Raw genomic sequence first — 16,471 nt, 5'->3', positions numbered from 1 at the left:
CACTCCATCTCCGCCATTCAAGCCAACAACAACACTCTCCACACTATATGCCGACCATCGCGCTAGAAATGCCCGACTACGCCAAAGCGGCCAAAGAGCAACCGCGCGTCTCATACCTCGCCTCGCTGGTCCGGTGGCTCCAGTTGAAGAAATACCAATATGAAGTCACCTTCTCACTGTACATGTTGACGTCGACCGAGAAGTTTATTTTCAGTACGTGGTGACCTATCCCTTCCGACAAGGGTCCTTTTCTTTTCTTACAGATCTTATAGATTTAATCCTCTTCATACTCGTCTCGCTGCTCGTCACCGCCGCCTCGCTGTATCTGCCCGACCACGTCGCTGTTATCTACAACCGGATCTGGTATTATGTGCACGGAGGTGAGATCGCGTATATGAATGCGGCGTCTGTGGCGGCGGCCGGGGAGAAGACGACACTGGGTCAGGCGATTGGTGAGAGTCTCAAGTTGACGTCTGGGGCGATCAAGGCCGGTGCGAAGGCTACGGTCAGGGAACTATAATACTTGGTGGAGGGAGATAATAAAAGACCGCAAGAGACAAGAGAAAGAAACCGATACCCCTGTTGGTCGAGTACTCGTTAATCATTGGTGTTCGGGACTGGGACTTGGAAAACTAATAATACACTGGCATTTCAACTGGAGCGGCTTGTTCGTCGTTTCGGGTCCGTCAATAGACAGACTGAAGATCATGCAATGGGTGTTAATGGGAGATATGGAATCGTTGTTGACCTTGCATACAACGAGCCATCCCTGCTTCCATCAGAGCAGCATGGGTTCCTAAGAATTTGAATTCGTCGAGCCTTCAGTCGCTGCGATTCGGGCAGACCTCATGAGTGGATTTTATGTACCATATCCTCACCCCCCATAATGTACAAAGCTCACCCAACCGTAAGAGCCGACTGACCGTGTCGTGAAACAACAATATCCGTGATTTTTATGCCCACCTCTTTTTAATGTCGAGAAACCCAAGAACTCCCCTCCCATAGAATGCACACGAGCACACAACCACTGCATGTCAAGCATCACCATCAACCTTGTCCTCCCTCAACTTCTGCCTCACGGCGTCAAAAGCACTCTCGGTCCTCCGGCGCCTCTCGCCCTCGCGCTCGCGCATGTCGCGTTGGATGCGCTCCACCTCGGCCTTGATGTCCTCGCGCTCGTACGGGATTTTGTGGCCCTGTTCCTGTGTCGGCCAGAAGCCCGGCACCGAGAACCGATTCTCAAGATTCGTCCCGAAATAGTACATGTAGCCGATCGGGAAGGATAGGTACAGCCCGAACTGTGGGTGGGTGGATTTTAGCGTGAGTGGGATGGGATGCGATGTGAGGGGAGCCGGGGATGGGATGGGAGTTGTTGGGCACGTACTTTGAAGATCTCCAGGTTCGACCCGTGCAGGGTGCGTCGTATGTAGTTGAGCACCATGGACGTGGGCGGTGGTGGTGGCTGCTGGCGCTGTTTCTGGCCCCGGGTAAGATGGAGTTGGGGAGTCGGGTGGTAGTCGTGGTTGTGTAGCGAATGTTCGGATTCTTAAACTCCTCGTGTACCAGAGAAGGTAAGGTCCGAAGCTGTACAATTCTTCTCTCTACACCTCAGGTTGAAAGAGATAGATACTCAGAACCGAAAAGTCGTCCCTTGGGAAAGCTCCGCAGTATGAAGCCCGACAGTCCGCCTGTGGTAATTTTCATACTCCGCAGTGGTGTGAATCGTATGGAGATTTCATGATGGTGACGCAATTGATGGGCATAAATTGACCCTCGCTTGAAATGACATGAAAGACACCATGAGCATGGTAGATGTCAGCGAGGAGCTCTTCGTCAGACGAGGACATTTTATCCAAAGTCTGCACTGCATCCCAATCTCTGCAGTCCAGTGCGAATGAAGGCCGCTCCCTTGTGTGGAAGGTGATTTGCGCAATGGGCCTCTTCTCAAAGTTTGCGACGCGTCACTACACAGTTGTTGCACGCCGCAGTCTAGATACATTGGTCGAAGAACAGGGTCCTCGCGCTTCGTCCCTATTGTCCCGAGAGCTCCTCGGCAGATGCGCCGATGGGAACACTTCTGATCTCTTTCAAAGAAGCACGAACAAGGTTCATCGATGTGGACGTCAAATTCTTCGACTGCAGGTATTAGTAGAGCGATGAGAATACCTCGAAAAGTCTCGAGAACCTCATGATTTATTTTCATCAGAGTGGAGATCTATGTTTGCTGGGCCATGTCTACCTATGTAGGCGTTTTCAGGTGTGATACGTCTTTCTGCCTCTCAACTTATGCTGGGGTCTATAGAAGTGAGAAATAAGGGCAGGATGACCCCTTCTTACAACTTCTCACAACGTCTCACCACATACCCCGGCATAGGTATTCGCTCAGATATCCTCGCCCGCGGCCTTGCGAATAACATCGACGATCAACCCAGGATTGCTCAAGTATGGTGAATGGCCCTCCTGGCAGCGAACGACATCAAAGGCGCCTTCGCCTTCCGCAATGATCCTTTCTTGTGCGGACGGGGCAAAGGCTCTATCATTCTCACAAAGAATATAGGTACTTGGGATCTCCAGGTAGGCGGTGTATGTGGCAGGCACCAGCAGCGGGCCGATGGAGAACGTTCCGATTTGAGCGATTGCAGCCTCGATATCTTCTGGAGAGCAGCGGTTGTAGAGCTGTTGACTGGCGGCTTCAGCGTCCTCGGGGCTGGGACGCATGCTTCCGTCCTGAGAAAATTGGAGGTGTTAGCCATGGTCAAAAGTCTGCTGATGCTAGCATTTCGTTGAAGGTAAATGCCACGGGAACACTAGGGTCATATCATGTCATACCTCTCCAATCTTCATGGACTTCATCTGGGATTCCGCCAATTTGGCCTCTTCCTCAGTACGAGGGAATGTCTTGTCCTGAACCGTTTCCCCCTTCCTCGGCGCAACGGCACACATATAAATCAACCTGAGTACACCAGCCTTCGGTCCATCTCCATCTTGACGTGCCTTCTTTCCTAGGCCTTTCACGGCTTCTGACATGACGAACCCTCCATAAGAATGAGCAATCACAATGACGTCCTTCCCAGCATCCAGGTTCTTCAAGATCACATCTCGAACTCCTTCGGCGTCCTTGTCCCAGCTGGTGGCTGGAGGTGAAGCGTCGACTGATGCCAAAGCTACAGCCTGGGCTTCATAGCCGGCTTTCTCGAGTCCATCGACAACTTTGTGGAGGTGTTGTGGTCGGTGCCACGCTCCTGGGACAAGTACAATGGTAGGTTTAGACATTCTGGAATCGGAGTGACGACGATGTAAGATGGAGGATTATCATGTGCATTCAGTGGTTATGGATCAGCTTTCCTAGGTAATGAGAGATATATATATATCAGAAGCTTGGTAGGACATGACTTCCTCCAGACCTGGCCCCGGCTTGGCAAGGCTCGAGAAACAGGGGTCGGAGCCGCATGTCCAAATCAGGAAAGTGGTGGACTGGTGATAGCTTCGAGTGTAACGATTTAAGAAGCCATCTCGGAAAGAATAGGGCCATGTTTGCTATTCTTATGAAGCTTGGATAAGCATGAAGTTTGAGCGATTTTGTCCATGTCGTCGTTAGACAAACCAACACTCCGATAGAACATCACCATGGGTCTGCATCAATGCCTGCAACGACACAGTAGCAGTTCGCGACCCACCAACCGTCACACCCAGCGCTACAAGGCCTTTCATGAGAATGCCGAGATACCGGTCCCAGGTCCCATCAGGAAACAAATTGTCAGCCTGGGATTCAATGATATGTTCGACGGACTTTTGCAACGCCATCACCACAGTTACTGTGTTAACGTGAGAGGCCGTGAGCGGTACTGCTGGGTCAAGACCACTAGATGGTGGAAATGCTTCTGTGGTGGGTAGATCGAGAACACACTCGATCATCCGAGCCACTGATAGTGCCGATTCCCACCGATACTTTTGCATCTGGAAGGCAAGCTGCTCATTTGGCTTTGCGCCATCGCATGACGAGATGGCCTCCAAGACTTCGGCGAGAATGAGGACTCCCAGATCCCAGAAAATTACGAGGAATACTATTGATTCCCCTATGTCATTGTGTGATACACCCAAGAGTGCGGAATAACATACCGATAAATTTCCTTGACACATTGGAGAGCGAGGATAAATTGTCTCTGCAATAATTCATGAAGGTGCCAAATGATTGTTCAAACTCGTTGACGGCTTGGACGGTGGTTTTGACCAAAAGATCAGTTTTGGACGAGACCCCAAACTTATTTGGTGCACCTTTTGTACTCTCTCTCAATTTGATGATCTTTCTCCAGACTCCGAATGCAGACGCGATTGCACGACGGCATATGTTCGGCAAGTTGTCTTCAGCATACCATTCGAGAGGCGAAAAGAACTCAATATTCAAGGATTCTTCTTCACGTCAGATTCAATGAACATCTTGCAGTGTGAGCAGTGGATCAGCTTACCTTTGTTTTGAGAATCGACATCTGCAAGCCTGCATGGACGGTTCGCCATTAGTCCAACTACCGTGTCTCGAAGGTAGGCGAACCAGCGAATAATGCTTAGGCTGGATTCAACAAGAGCTCCATGTTGAGATATCGTCCCAAGATTTGCGCAGTATTTCTTCACTTGATATTCCAGTTGAGAAAGTTTATTGAATGCGTTATCGAGGAATCCATGCTCGAGGATATCGTTTGCCAATCCTTGAGAAGCTTCAACAGGGATAACTATGGTATCGAAAAGTAGTGTTGCATACACGACACCAAAAGAGACTGTAGATTGGGCGCTCTTGATCAACGATCGAGCTCGAGTCCATGTATCGACAAATGCAAGATGAGAGCGCTGTGGTTGCGGCCCTGGGGAAAATTCGGAAAACGTAAGATCATTGGTATCAGAGTCAATCGAAAAGATCGTATTCGGCAGCCACTGGAATGCAAAGCATCGCAAAACCTCCTTCAATATTTGGTCTGATTGTGCTTTGGCAGTGACACTCAAATGATTACCATAAAGCTCTCCAAAATGGTCGAGAAAACGAACAGCCCCCAGAACAGTGATTGTGCAGTTATATGGACGCGCATGAGGAATCTGGGAAGGGACACCACTCTCAATCAGGGATAAGGGATTTGTATCTTGGTTGGACAATGATTCTGGGGGGTTTGATAGCGATATCGAAGTGAAGTCAATGTGTGCCGCATCTTCTGATATTGCATTTGATAATTCGTCCGCTGAAATTTTCGACGCAACAGAGCTCGACTGGTCAAATCGATAACGGTGACTGCCGGTGAGAAGATTGCAATTATAGTCTAGGAATATCGAAGCAGAGTCTGAGGTGATGGTTTGGTAGATGCGAGCGAGCTGTTCGCTAAGAAGCCACGCCTCCCATGTCGAGCTAAGTAAGTGGACTGGACTGTTCAGCGAACAACCCACAATGGAGCGAGATTTGGGCCGACAGATTGAAGGACGTGTGATGTCCGAGACGACAAGAGTCTCCTGATGATCCGGCAACGGATACAAGCTAAAATCGACAAAAGTGTCGAAATCGAGCTCAATTGATGAACCTGAGATCGGATTGTGATCTCGCGCTCCTTGATAGATCCTGTCAGAGAATTCCAGCAACTTGGTGCTTTTAAGGTTTGAAGGTTGGTCTTGCAACGTTGGAATCTTTCCATTGCCTTTCCTGCTACTCGATGCTTTTCGACTATCTGCGAAACTGAAAGTGCAAGAGTAGCTCAGACGTTTGCAATTGGTACAGACCGGTTCGGATTCCTGTTCTTGGGAAGGTGCTATCAGACATCGTCGCTTTGACTGCCGGCACCGGTCGCAGCTTGCATTTTGACGGCGCTGAGATCTCGGGTAAAGCTTACTCGGCATCAACGGGTATCAAGATCGTCTCGTTTGCGAAAGTAGGAGAATTTAAAAGAAGCAGACAACGTTCTCCTACTCGAGGCCAGGACAGTCTCGGAGCTTGCGCTGAGGGCTTCGTATATTCGTCAAGGTAGAATTCGTGAGGCTTCCGGAAGTTATGGTGCTACCGGAAGTTCATACTCCTATAAATTCTTAGTATATAGGTTGTGGGCAGTTCCTCTACAATAATGAGACAGGTACTCCTCCTGTCAGCAACGATGTTCAGCTTGAATGAAGATCTCTAAATACAAGCATTTTCGTTAGCATCACGTGGATCATGCACACGTACAGAATACGAGTTTAGCGTAACATTAGCGAAGCCCCTGCAGAAAGATGCCACACTTTTACTTTTCGTGGCAGCCATAAAAAAGACCCATCTATTCCCGATCCAAAGCAACGAATAAGATCTTGCGAGCCTTCCGAACCACGTGTAGCAAGCCATCGAGAGCATATGGAGCTGATCTGAGCAAGTTGAAGGCTTACTGGATACTTACCCCCAAAAGTTCGGTGATAGGTCGTCAACCATGACCCTACGATCAACATTGGAGACTTTTATCAGAGAATGCGTCAGAGTGTAAGAAAAGTGGAATTCGGCAGCCTTCCTACTACTCTTCAAGTATTCTCGTGCCGAAGAGAGCGTTCTTTCAAGTTTCCTCTGCAAGAAGGCTTTATGCACGAGGTACAGCTCGGCCGACACGTCGGACTCGGTCTTCGCCCGAAAGCTTCTTGCCTGCCGTGAATGATGCCCGGGGTTAAGCGGCAGTTATTTTCGGGCCGCGTGTGCATGTTATCTAATCAGATAATCTAACTTTTGCCCCTGCGGAACATGTACCGTCCCCTCCTTATTTTATGGTAAGTCAACGACAGAGGTAGGTAGCATTCAGCAGAAGTTTTCTCTTGTGTTTATCCTTCTTGTATCAGCAGGGCTATTTCCTCAATTTCTAGTTCACAGCCTAAAAGTCGCATCTCTTATAAGAAACAATCAAGACCAAGAAGAAAACACCGTGCTAAGCCTCAGGCTGTCGACGATGATCGCCCAATCGCTTAAGAATATCATTGTGGTTGGAGGCTCGTACATTGGACGGGTTCGTCTAAGAAACACAACGTCTATTAGATGCCCTTACTAACCTATCCAGGTAACCGCTCAAGAGCTTGCGAAGGTCATACCACCAACGCACAGGGTAGGATATCACCTTTTTCCACCATGAACATCAAGTATTGACTTCTGAGCAGGTGCTGCTCATCGAACCCCACAGCCACTTTCACCATCTATTCACATTTGTTAGTCTCACCGGACAAGAAGCTACTTCTGCTTGGTACTAATTGCATTAATAGCCTAGATTTGCAATCGTTCCTGGCCAGGAACACAAAGCATTCATCCCATATAGTGGAACATTCGCGGCTGTGCCCAACTCAGCTTCTCATGCTTTCGTACAGGCTCGTGTTCTGTCAATTCAACCTCAGCACGTAACGCTTGACAGACAATGGCAGGGTTCAGATCAAATCCCCTTTGAATATCTTGCTCTCGCCACCGGCACACGTCTTGCCCAGCCAGCTGCTATGCAGTACGACGACAAGCCATCTTCTGTGCAATACTTGCAGGATCACCAAAAGGGTCTGAAGAATTCCAAGTCAATCTTGATTGTTGGTGGTGGAGCTGTTGGCGTGCAAATGGCTACGGACTTGAAGGAGTATTACCCGGACAAGAAGGTCACTGTGGTTCAATCTCGTGCCCAAGTAATGCCACAGTACCATAGGAAGTTTCACGAGCTTATCAAGAAGCGTTTCGATGATCTTGGCATCGATCTCATAACTGGCTCACGTGTGACGATACCCTCTAGCGGATTCCTGAATAATGGAACACCGTTTGATGTTCAGCTCACAAATGGGGACACTGTATCCACCGAGTTTGTCATCTTAGCCACGGGTCAAAAGCCAAATAACGGCCTTGTGGCTAATCTGGAGCAATCCAACCCAGGATCCGTCATTAATCCTACGAATGGATTCATACGCGTGCGGCCTACTCTACAATTCTTGGACAAAAAATATTCCAATCTCTTCGCGGTTGGCGATATCGCAGATACTGGTGCCCATAAGGCAGCAAGACCTGGTGTTGCTCAAGCTGCAGTCTTAGCGAAAAATGTACAGGCATTGATCGAGGGACGACAACCAGAGGAAGCGTTTGTGCGTGGTCCTGCGGCCATCCACCTGACCTTAGGCATGGTAAGTAACACTGATGTCTCCACTGCAAGTCTGTGCGCTGATCATGCATTAGACCGAGAATGTCGTCTTCAGAAATCCAAATGAAGCCGAAGGTCAGACTGAGCCAACTATAATTCCAAGAAACGAGTAAGTGGCATGGCTTAATATTGTTCCTCTAAACATAAACTAATTTAAATACCAGCGGACAGGAAGATATGAATGTTGAAGGTTTCTGGAAGAGAGCAGGAGTGGAGATCAATAGTCCACAGCAATATCATCTTTAACTGTTGAACAACTGCAGGCTTGCTACACCGGAATAGAATGGTGTTAAATCACCCTGCGATGTATTAATAAAATTGGTTAGGAACTGTGTGCTCCCGGCGAAGTGTTATAACGCTCCCCAAGACTCATATACGTCAGAGATAGAATTACCGCTCACATCATCCGATCATATCGCTGGAAGTTTACCAGATGACCTATGCCTGTGACTGTGGGGGAATTCATCCAACGGAAGAAGTGATGTTGTGGCAAACAGCAATCGACCATCTCTGAACCCTTGATAGGCCACTGGGACCAACTGCAAAGGCCCGAGTCTAGCCAAAACTCCCCCTATATATTTTGCTTTGTGGTGAGAAGAGATATGCAGAAACATCCATGAGACATCTGCTGAATCGCCACTGCACTTTCTCAATGCTTCGAGGTTCATCGAAGGACAAGTTTCCGAAGGGACTCGGTCGAGGATCCTCTAAACGGCATCTTGTTGACAGCATTGGGTCAGACGATCGAGCACAGACCATAGTTTCCAACTTGACTCCCCTTCTCACTAGTAGGTAACCCAAGACCAAAGATCCCCCCTCATCTATGAGTTCACAAGTGGTCTGTCCGCAAAGTTAAAAGCTACAATATCAGTTGAAGGCATCGAATCTGAGTTTCAGCCTCAGCTCGCATGCCAAGCCAATATCTTCAACTCAATATCGAGTTTCTGAGGGCAAAGAATTCAGCTGTACCAATGAATTTGCCCCTCACAGAAAGCTTCATGGCAGAGACCGCTTCTTGGGGTTTCCTTGACGGTATTTAAGAAGGTGGAGTCAACCATAGCCACTGATAGCTAGTCAGTTGAACAACACCACAACGATTCGCACTCATCTCCGTATCGTACACATCCTACTGCTGTTATTCATCATGAAAGCATCACTTGCATCAATATATGCCTTGATCGGGTTAGTGACCTCTACTGTTGCTGCTCAAGCCCTAAGAGATTGCTATGTTGGATCCGCCCCCTTTTGCAACAACTCACTTGCTTCGGACACAGCTTGTCGAGGTCTCGAGGTCACTACAGCTGATGGCTGGAAACGCATGGATTGTGATTATGTACTCTACAATATCCCAGCAACAGGTGTCAGCACCTCTAAATGGCTTGTGATTCACGCTGGAGGCTGTGATACATTCACTGCAGAGCTGGGTGACTTCTTCGCACCCGACTTGGGTCTCAACATATGGGGATTACGGCCATGCGGTGGGTTTGTAGACAGTCTATGTGCTTCTCATCACAATTACGACTCTTGTGATGCGCTACATATATCCTGGTTTATGCCGCCATTGCACCCTACCATTGCACCGTAAGAAAAGTCTCAATCCACCGCCAGAAAGATCGATATGCTAATTCCACACAGACATGGCCTTGGTCTCAACCCACCTGCACTGGTAGACATTTATCACACTCCAGGCACCACCATGCTATTCTTACACGAGTACGGTGACACCAACAAAAGCTACAATTGGTTCTCGGCAGATGGCTGCAATAGCACAAGCAAACCAATGTATATGTGCGTCGGTGCGCTCGATCCCAACTTTGACACCAAGTTCAATGCGATCAAATCAGTCCTACAAACCGGATTTAGCAACACGAAAAGTTTTCCATGTAAGCTGGAGGTCATAAGTGCAATGCCTTATGCGCAGGACGCAGATCCGACAATTCCATGTACGGGGATTCTTCGAGAATATAATAACCCGGCCATTGTCGGGGGTGACACTTCTGGCTCTCCAAACTGGGCATGGGAAATGCCGGTATTCATGACACAGGCCATTCTACTTGCGACACAGGTGGACCCAGATGGGCCAGTCGTAAATGCTTTCCGTGCAGCGATAGAGATAGCCCTATCATGACTCCCAACGTGAGGTGGACGGAGCTTCCTGACTGGCGTTGCTTGCTGATTTGGTCCGAAAATCTAATTATGCTCCAAGTCCATGATCTCTTTAACTATATCTATGATAGACTGGGCCCATATTTATATAACTGTATCCGCACTTTAACGAGCCTGAAAGATGCTCCACATGCAAGTCATTGCAGCTATTGACGCGGCTTGACAACAAAGTATCAAAGTACCAGCGTTTTGATTCAACCTCCGAGGAGGTGCCGTAAAAGTGAAAAAAAAACCACAGCCTTGCATGAAAGGCTGTTCCTGAGTATCAGGCACCTTATTTCATTCAAGATTTGTGAAAGCTCTTTTCAAGCTGGACAGTCCATAAGACCAGCGACTGACCCAACACCGGGTAAGCGCATCGGTAGTTGCAACTCGAGCCAGGCCTTCATATTACAAGCAATACTTGATTCAACTTTGAATTTTATTCCTTTCAACTTACAGAGCCTTCATGGAAGTTCAGACGCTAGTCTATGTACCTTCTGTTGGCCAATTTCAATTAATGCTGTATCTTCACGATGGAACGCTTGCAGAGCTGATGGGCGTGGGTAGATTCCAATCGGCCTGCATAATGACGGCTTGCTATCGGACACTCGCAACCGTTGAAAATTGTCATCTGCGACTGATCTTCGTCGTTTGATTATCTTGGCTCAAATTGTCATCAAGCGAGTACGAGACGCTCCCCTCTCATTGATGGGAGATCGAACCAAGTCAACACGAGGGGCGGACATGGAAAGCAAACGGGCCCTGTAATTCCGAATCCCCGGTTCAGGTCACATCTCACAAATGCTCGGCACGCGGGGCCGTAAGGCAGCACCTTCGTCATTGCTGACTGGGGAATATTCAAAGCTGACCTCTTCTAAGCTCGATAAGATACCAGAGAGAAAACTACTGGCTGTAGACTAAATGACGTTTATCCCTTTTCCGTTCCAAGAAGGACCCCATCCTATCATGCAAGATGGACGAAAGTCGTTCACAGCATATGCTCTTAAGTCAGGCCTCAGCACGCTGCACGACCGCGTGGCTGCCTGGCGCAAACAAGGCTGACCAAAGCGAAACATTTGGTGTGCTAAATGCTGTGCCAGGAAATTATGCTGATGGCTAAGGACGAAATTCGGCACGGAATAATGCTTCAGCAAGCGATGAAAGATATGTCAGCGTATCAGTTCTGTGTAGAGAAAGACTGCTCCACCACGAAATATCAGCACTTCGAGATACTGATCTGAAAATGAAGGAAACTGCCTTCCGTAGGTCCCCGCCCGGAGGGATGCAGGAAGTCTGATGACGGGACGACTGACATCCGCAGCCTTGCTCCAGATGCCGCCGACTTAGAACGGCAAGGCGTATGGAAAGGTAAAATCTTAGGCCGCCCCTATCCGAGTAAAGGATGACAAGAAACACCCCAGCGGATACGTGTGGACGCCTAAGCCTGGGGAAAATGGACTATTATTCCTCTTCAGTCGTGCCTTCCCGTCTTAAAAACCTTCAACTACGGCGAGCTAGAATAGCGACGCTGCATCCAGAGCAGAAAACAACAAAAAGGCCACAAACGGCACATCCAAGAGACGAAGGAGAAACTCAACATGGCCGGTGTTACCACTTACGATTGCGTATTGCGTCAGCTGATTACGCCAGAGCAACAACAGGCGTTCTTTGCCAACAAAAACAGCTTGCACGATCCATACCATTTCTCGGGAGTAGCAGACGTCCATGAAGTCTATGATGCCGTTGATCCTCTGAAAAACCCGAAGCTCTCGCAGGAAGGCAAAGTCGTTTTCCTCACTGGGGCTAACAGGGGTATTGGTCGAGTAAGTCACTATTCTCAGCTTTTGCTGTAGGGCTCCCCTATCCCTGGCAGGGTCGAGGGTCAAGGGTCAAGATCAAGAATCATTGTTTCTTCGCATCTTCTTCTGGCGTTGGTCTTCTCAGTTTCTCACGAATGAGAACACAGTGCTACCTCACAAGTACATAGCTGACTTGCAATCCTTCGACGCAAAGGGTATCGCAATAGCATTTGCCAAAGCCAAAGCCAAAGGATTGATACTCGCAGCCCGAGATCTCAGCAAACTCGAGCAAGTCGAGAAGGAAATCAACGATGCTTACCCCGACACGAAGGTTCTCGCCATCAAGACAGACGTCACGTCCGAGTCTGATGTGAAGGCGGCGTTCGCGAAGGCCATTGAAACTTTTGGCGCGGTTGACGTCGCAATTCACAACGCCGGTATCAACCATGATCACGCACCCATTACCAAGACGGAGTTGAGTGGTTGGTGGGAACACTATGTCAGTACAAAGTCACACTTTTTCCACGATAATTTGAGGAATGTCCGATCAAAGGTCTTGGATTACTGACTTCTCCGTGCAGGAAATCCACGTCAAAGGATTGTGGCTCGTGGCGAGAGAATTTCTGCTCGCACTAGGAGACAAGGTTGGGACATTGATCAATATCTCGTCCACAGCCGCTATCAGCGCATTCCCAACTCAGGTCGGTTACAGTCCGAGCAAGCTGGCCGGAAACCGTATGATTGAAATCCTGCAAGTCGGTACGTGTTTGCTTCCGAAACCACTATCGCCTCCCCTCATCATTCTCGCGCACCAAATACGGAAGCGAGGCAAGGCCTGACTTGAATTTAACAGACTATCCGAACGCGCGAGTCTTCAATCTGCACCCAGGTGTAGTCGACACAGAACTGACTACTCTGCACCACGTCGCACAAATGGGGTTTAACATGGATTCGCCCGAGTTGTCGGGCGGAGCGGCCCTGTTCTTGACCACGCCGGACGCCGAGTTCCTTCGGGGACGCTGGGTCTCGGCCAACTGGCAAGTTGATGACTTGGTGAAGCAGAGGGAGGTGGTCGTCAAGGAGCATTTGTTCGTCACTGGTCTCAGCGGCAAGCTCGGAGCAGAATGATTTCTCTCCTTTCGCATAGAAACCAGTGGGGATCCAGCGCAATTCTGCCTATGAGACAAGGTACGAGTGAATGGATCGCTCGGGAGCTCCCTACAGCTCAGGGGTTGGGTGCCCGCTTCATGCATCTAGCTATTTGGTCAGGTGCCCTTGAATCCTAAAACACCCACACGGCCACGGTATCATACTCCCATCAAGCCCTATGAGGAGATGCATTCTTTGCACATATTTGCCCTCCATAAATATCAGAAGCAGTGCAAGAATTCATGTCCACAATTATCGCACAACGTCCTGTCGGCAATGTTCTCCGTCCATGGCTCACCACCGAGTCTCCCGGATCTCAATCCCGGTTAAGTGCTCCGGATCTATGCAGCGTTAATGTGCCGACTCCGATGTACCTCCTTCATCATTTGATCATATCATGAACACTTACGTTGAATTCGACGTCATAAGCGTCATGCACTGGCAGGTAGGCAGTGCTATACGATCACTTCAGCTCTAGGTCTGCTGTGTTGCTTTGATCGTCTCGGAGCTCGAAATTCAAGTCATCGTATAATTTTCTGGCTTCCACATACGTGATTGACTTCCGACGTGCAAGAAATACCTGTCTCTCAGAGTTGAATCGAGAGTGAACTTGTAAAGAAAAGAGCAAATCGAAGTTGTAAAGAGAAAATGAGCGCAACGAGAATGATTTTCGCAGCGCGATATGCCATGCCATACACGTCAAGAGCAGGCGCGAGGCTAAGCCTGCGCCTGGCTCCGACAGCAACAAGCAACGGTACGTTCCAAGGCATAAGGACCCATCAACCCACTTGAAATTTTCGCTGCTCCTACCATAGCATATCTCCTTGAAGAAAAGCTAACATTCGCACTCCCACCTCCTAGATTCAGGCAATGCGCCACTACAACGCCGAAGCTACGCCAACAAGCAAAACATGCAATCGACAGCAGGGCAAGCCTCACCTGGCACGGCATCAAACGTGACAGAAACGGGACCGGGCTCCGCATCCTCAGAGCAGCAGAGCGTGAAGGCATCCCGGGGCAAGGATTCCTCGTCCGGTGTCCAGGAGTCTCCGGACTCGGCGAGTCTGGCGACGCCGGTCAGCGGCCCGAAGGGCAGTGGCACCGGACAGCAGGAGGACGATGCGGATGTGCAGGGTGCGTTCAAGCAGGATCCGGGGAAGAGTAGGGATGAAAAGAGAGAGAATGTTGAGAAGATGGGCGAGAGGAAGTTGGATCCTGCGGATGAGTGATAAGGAATGTGTTGGTACGGCCTGACAAGTAGTTGTGACAGATAGAAAAGGAGGAGAGGAGAAGAGACGGGAAATATTCAGAGGTTGATGTGACATCGTGTGTACATAAGCTTCCAATGGACACGATTAAGTTTTCGGGACATTGTTCAACTCCGAGTCGACGCTGGTACACCCCTCTTGGAAGGTACGTTGAGACATATTAGTCTTGTTTCAAAGCTTGATCTGCCCAGCGCACTGCCTGCTCACTGATACTTGACGGCTCTCCTGTCTTGAACTCTGTTGGGTCGTCATCCTTACCAAATTCATGTACCAACACTCTCTCATTCGCGAACCCACTGTCCCGACCATAAAAGCAAGCACGACGCATAAGCTCAGCGAACTCCATACCTTGCGCACGCAACAGTGCTCGTAGGCCTCGTTCGTGATCCACAGCAGGATTCGGATCGTCCTGAGATCCGGGCGGTCTGACAGACCGCAGGAAAAACTTGGTACCTGGCAGCAAGACATCCTCAGGTCTGCCGATCGAGGGCCATCGACGCAAGACTTTACGGCGACGAGGCTGTGGGGAGGCTCCGAAGGGCAGTGGATAGCTGTGTTGCTGCTCGACATCTGGGGTAATGACATCAGAGACGAACCCGGCTTCCGAATTGCTCGAGGGAGACTGTTCCGTATATGCACTGTTTGATTCGATGGCTGAGGGGTTATTCTGACCCCAGTCGTCGTCGTAAGGGCCAAAGGAGTCATCATCACCAGAAGAACTATATTCGATACCCAACTGTCGCATCAAGAGGTCGCCCGCTGTATCTAGCGGTGTATCCCGTCCGGGAGCACGTAAGAATAGCACCGGGTTGGCGAAAGGATCGAAGTAAGCAGAAGGCGTTTTGAACAGCGTAGACCGTAGGGTCAACAGCTCTTCCGCTGCCGCGAGTATATTTTTGTTTTCCACACTAGGAAAGTTCAACGCTCTGTTCCTCTTTCTCGCTGCTTTTTTCCATGTCGGGGTAGTTTCGTCCGTATGATCAGAAGTCGCATCGCGCAGATGTTTGACCACCTCGTCTAACCCAACCCAGTCGACCATCGGCTCAATCATGGTGAGCGCATAGATGTCATTCGGCTGTGTCAATGCCAGCATAGCAGCCAGCCCACCTCCGAGTCGACTCCCAAGTAAGGAGATCTTTGGTATGAACTCTTGGCCATCATTCAATGGTGAAGCGTCCGAGGTCAGGAAATGGAGGCCCTCTGCAACGTCCTGGATTGGCGTTGGAAAGCAGTGGTTGATCGTACTCTCCTCTGCATTCTCCGAGTCGACACTCAGACCGTGTCGGTAGTTTATAGTGACTATTGTCGTGTTTGGAGAAGCTAGGGCAAGGAGGCTCGACTGCTCATCGACTGCAGGCCATGTTTGGACGGTCTGGCCCAGCGACGGGCCTGGAGGTAGATGGAGGATGACGTTGCGTTGCTTTTGGCCATTGTCCGTCCCAGGGTGACGAGGCCAGAATACACTGGCGATGTATTCAGGATCTAGAAGTCTGAACGGGAAGGTGCAGAAGACTTACTCGAGCTTAATGCTACCGCTCAGTCCAATGGGGATCCTGACTATCTCGTGTCTTCGGTTCAAGCTCAGTGCCCGGGCAATGAAGCGTGGGTGATGCTTCAACAAATTAATTTGGAGGGGAGGGGATTTCCAACACGCCCTGGTACGTGTAAGATGGCCGACATGGCCAGCTGATAGGAGCATCACATGGTGAGATACTACTCATTATGAGCATCTCTTAAGACATCGCTGCAACGTGGACGTTGGTTTTCGTGCTGCTAACAGTCTTGGCGTTGTACTAGCAGGTACTTTACTCACTAGGTGCCTAAGAAAGGTACGAAGTCCACTACCTAAATAAGGTACTAAGCACACTACCTAGGTACCCGAGTAGGTACTTACCCAGAAACCCACCCTGTAGGTAGACGATGCCAACAACAGCAGTCTTTCGATAGAAAGGACCTCGAGGTT

General features: G+C 49.4%; 9 protein-coding genes across 9 annotated transcripts; 5 read left to right on the top strand and 4 right to left on the bottom strand.

Moving 5' to 3' along the window:
* Nucleotides 1-47: 47 nt before the first annotated feature.
* LTR84_002682 (uncharacterized protein) lies at nt 48-520 on the top strand (the record flags this gene model as incomplete). Its single annotated transcript, XM_064846283.1, has 2 exons — nt 48-213; nt 273-520. 2 exons carry the CDS (start codon nt 48-50, stop codon nt 518-520), a joined length of 414 nt encoding a protein of 137 aa, XP_064705893.1.
* Nucleotides 521-1,034: 514 nt separating this feature from the next.
* On the bottom strand, nt 1,035-1,441 carry LTR84_002681 (uncharacterized protein; the record flags this gene model as incomplete). Its single annotated transcript, XM_064846282.1, has 2 exons — nt 1,035-1,298; nt 1,385-1,441. The coding sequence occupies 2 exons, from the start codon at nt 1,439-1,441 to the stop codon at nt 1,035-1,037; spliced, it is 321 nt and encodes a 106-aa protein (XP_064705892.1).
* A 941-nt stretch (nt 1,442-2,382) lies between these two features.
* Nucleotides 2,383-3,273, bottom strand: LTR84_002680 (uncharacterized protein; the record flags this gene model as incomplete). The annotated part of the gene is made up of 2 exons (XM_064846281.1): nt 2,383-2,727; nt 2,830-3,273. The coding sequence occupies 2 exons, from the start codon at nt 3,271-3,273 to the stop codon at nt 2,383-2,385; spliced, it is 789 nt and encodes a 262-aa protein (XP_064705891.1).
* Nucleotides 3,274-3,594: 321 nt separating this feature from the next.
* LTR84_002679 (uncharacterized protein) lies at nt 3,595-5,794 on the bottom strand (the record flags this gene model as incomplete). Its single annotated transcript, XM_064846280.1, has 4 exons — nt 3,595-4,064; nt 4,120-4,413; nt 4,467-5,702; nt 5,755-5,794. 4 exons carry the CDS (start codon nt 5,792-5,794, stop codon nt 3,595-3,597), a joined length of 2,040 nt encoding a protein of 679 aa, XP_064705890.1.
* A 1,138-nt stretch (nt 5,795-6,932) lies between these two features.
* LTR84_002678 (uncharacterized protein) lies at nt 6,933-8,390 on the top strand (the record flags this gene model as incomplete). Its single annotated transcript, XM_064846279.1, has 6 exons — nt 6,933-6,989; nt 7,041-7,085; nt 7,138-7,185; nt 7,240-8,127; nt 8,180-8,253; nt 8,309-8,390. 6 exons carry the CDS (start codon nt 6,933-6,935, stop codon nt 8,388-8,390), a joined length of 1,194 nt encoding a protein of 397 aa, XP_064705889.1.
* Nucleotides 8,391-9,288: 898 nt separating this feature from the next.
* LTR84_002677 (uncharacterized protein) lies at nt 9,289-10,272 on the top strand (the record flags this gene model as incomplete). The annotated part of the gene is made up of 2 exons (XM_064846278.1): nt 9,289-9,626; nt 9,780-10,272. The coding sequence occupies 2 exons, from the start codon at nt 9,289-9,291 to the stop codon at nt 10,270-10,272; spliced, it is 831 nt and encodes a 276-aa protein (XP_064705888.1).
* Nucleotides 10,273-11,890: 1,618 nt separating this feature from the next.
* LTR84_002676 (uncharacterized protein) lies at nt 11,891-13,219 on the top strand (the record flags this gene model as incomplete). Its single annotated transcript, XM_064846277.1, has 4 exons — nt 11,891-12,104; nt 12,166-12,590; nt 12,673-12,850; nt 12,945-13,219. 4 exons carry the CDS (start codon nt 11,891-11,893, stop codon nt 13,217-13,219), a joined length of 1,092 nt encoding a protein of 363 aa, XP_064705887.1.
* Nucleotides 13,220-13,888: 669 nt separating this feature from the next.
* LTR84_002675 (uncharacterized protein) lies at nt 13,889-14,469 on the top strand (the record flags this gene model as incomplete). Its single annotated transcript, XM_064846276.1, has 2 exons — nt 13,889-13,994; nt 14,102-14,469. 2 exons carry the CDS (start codon nt 13,889-13,891, stop codon nt 14,467-14,469), a joined length of 474 nt encoding a protein of 157 aa, XP_064705886.1.
* A 199-nt stretch (nt 14,470-14,668) lies between these two features.
* LTR84_002674 (uncharacterized protein) lies at nt 14,669-16,229 on the bottom strand (the record flags this gene model as incomplete). Its single annotated transcript, XM_064846275.1, has 2 exons — nt 14,669-15,990; nt 16,223-16,229. The coding sequence occupies 2 exons, from the start codon at nt 16,227-16,229 to the stop codon at nt 14,669-14,671; spliced, it is 1,329 nt and encodes a 442-aa protein (XP_064705885.1).
* Between the last annotated feature and the right edge of the window lie 242 nt (nt 16,230-16,471).

Source organism: Exophiala bonariae (genome assembly GCF_035927105.1).
Source record: "Exophiala bonariae strain CCFEE 5792 chromosome Unknown scaffold_14, whole genome shotgun sequence".
Lineage (NCBI taxonomy): Eukaryota > Fungi > Ascomycota > Eurotiomycetes > Chaetothyriales > Herpotrichiellaceae > Exophiala > Exophiala bonariae.
This window is presented reverse-complemented; position numbering and strand designations above follow the sequence as displayed.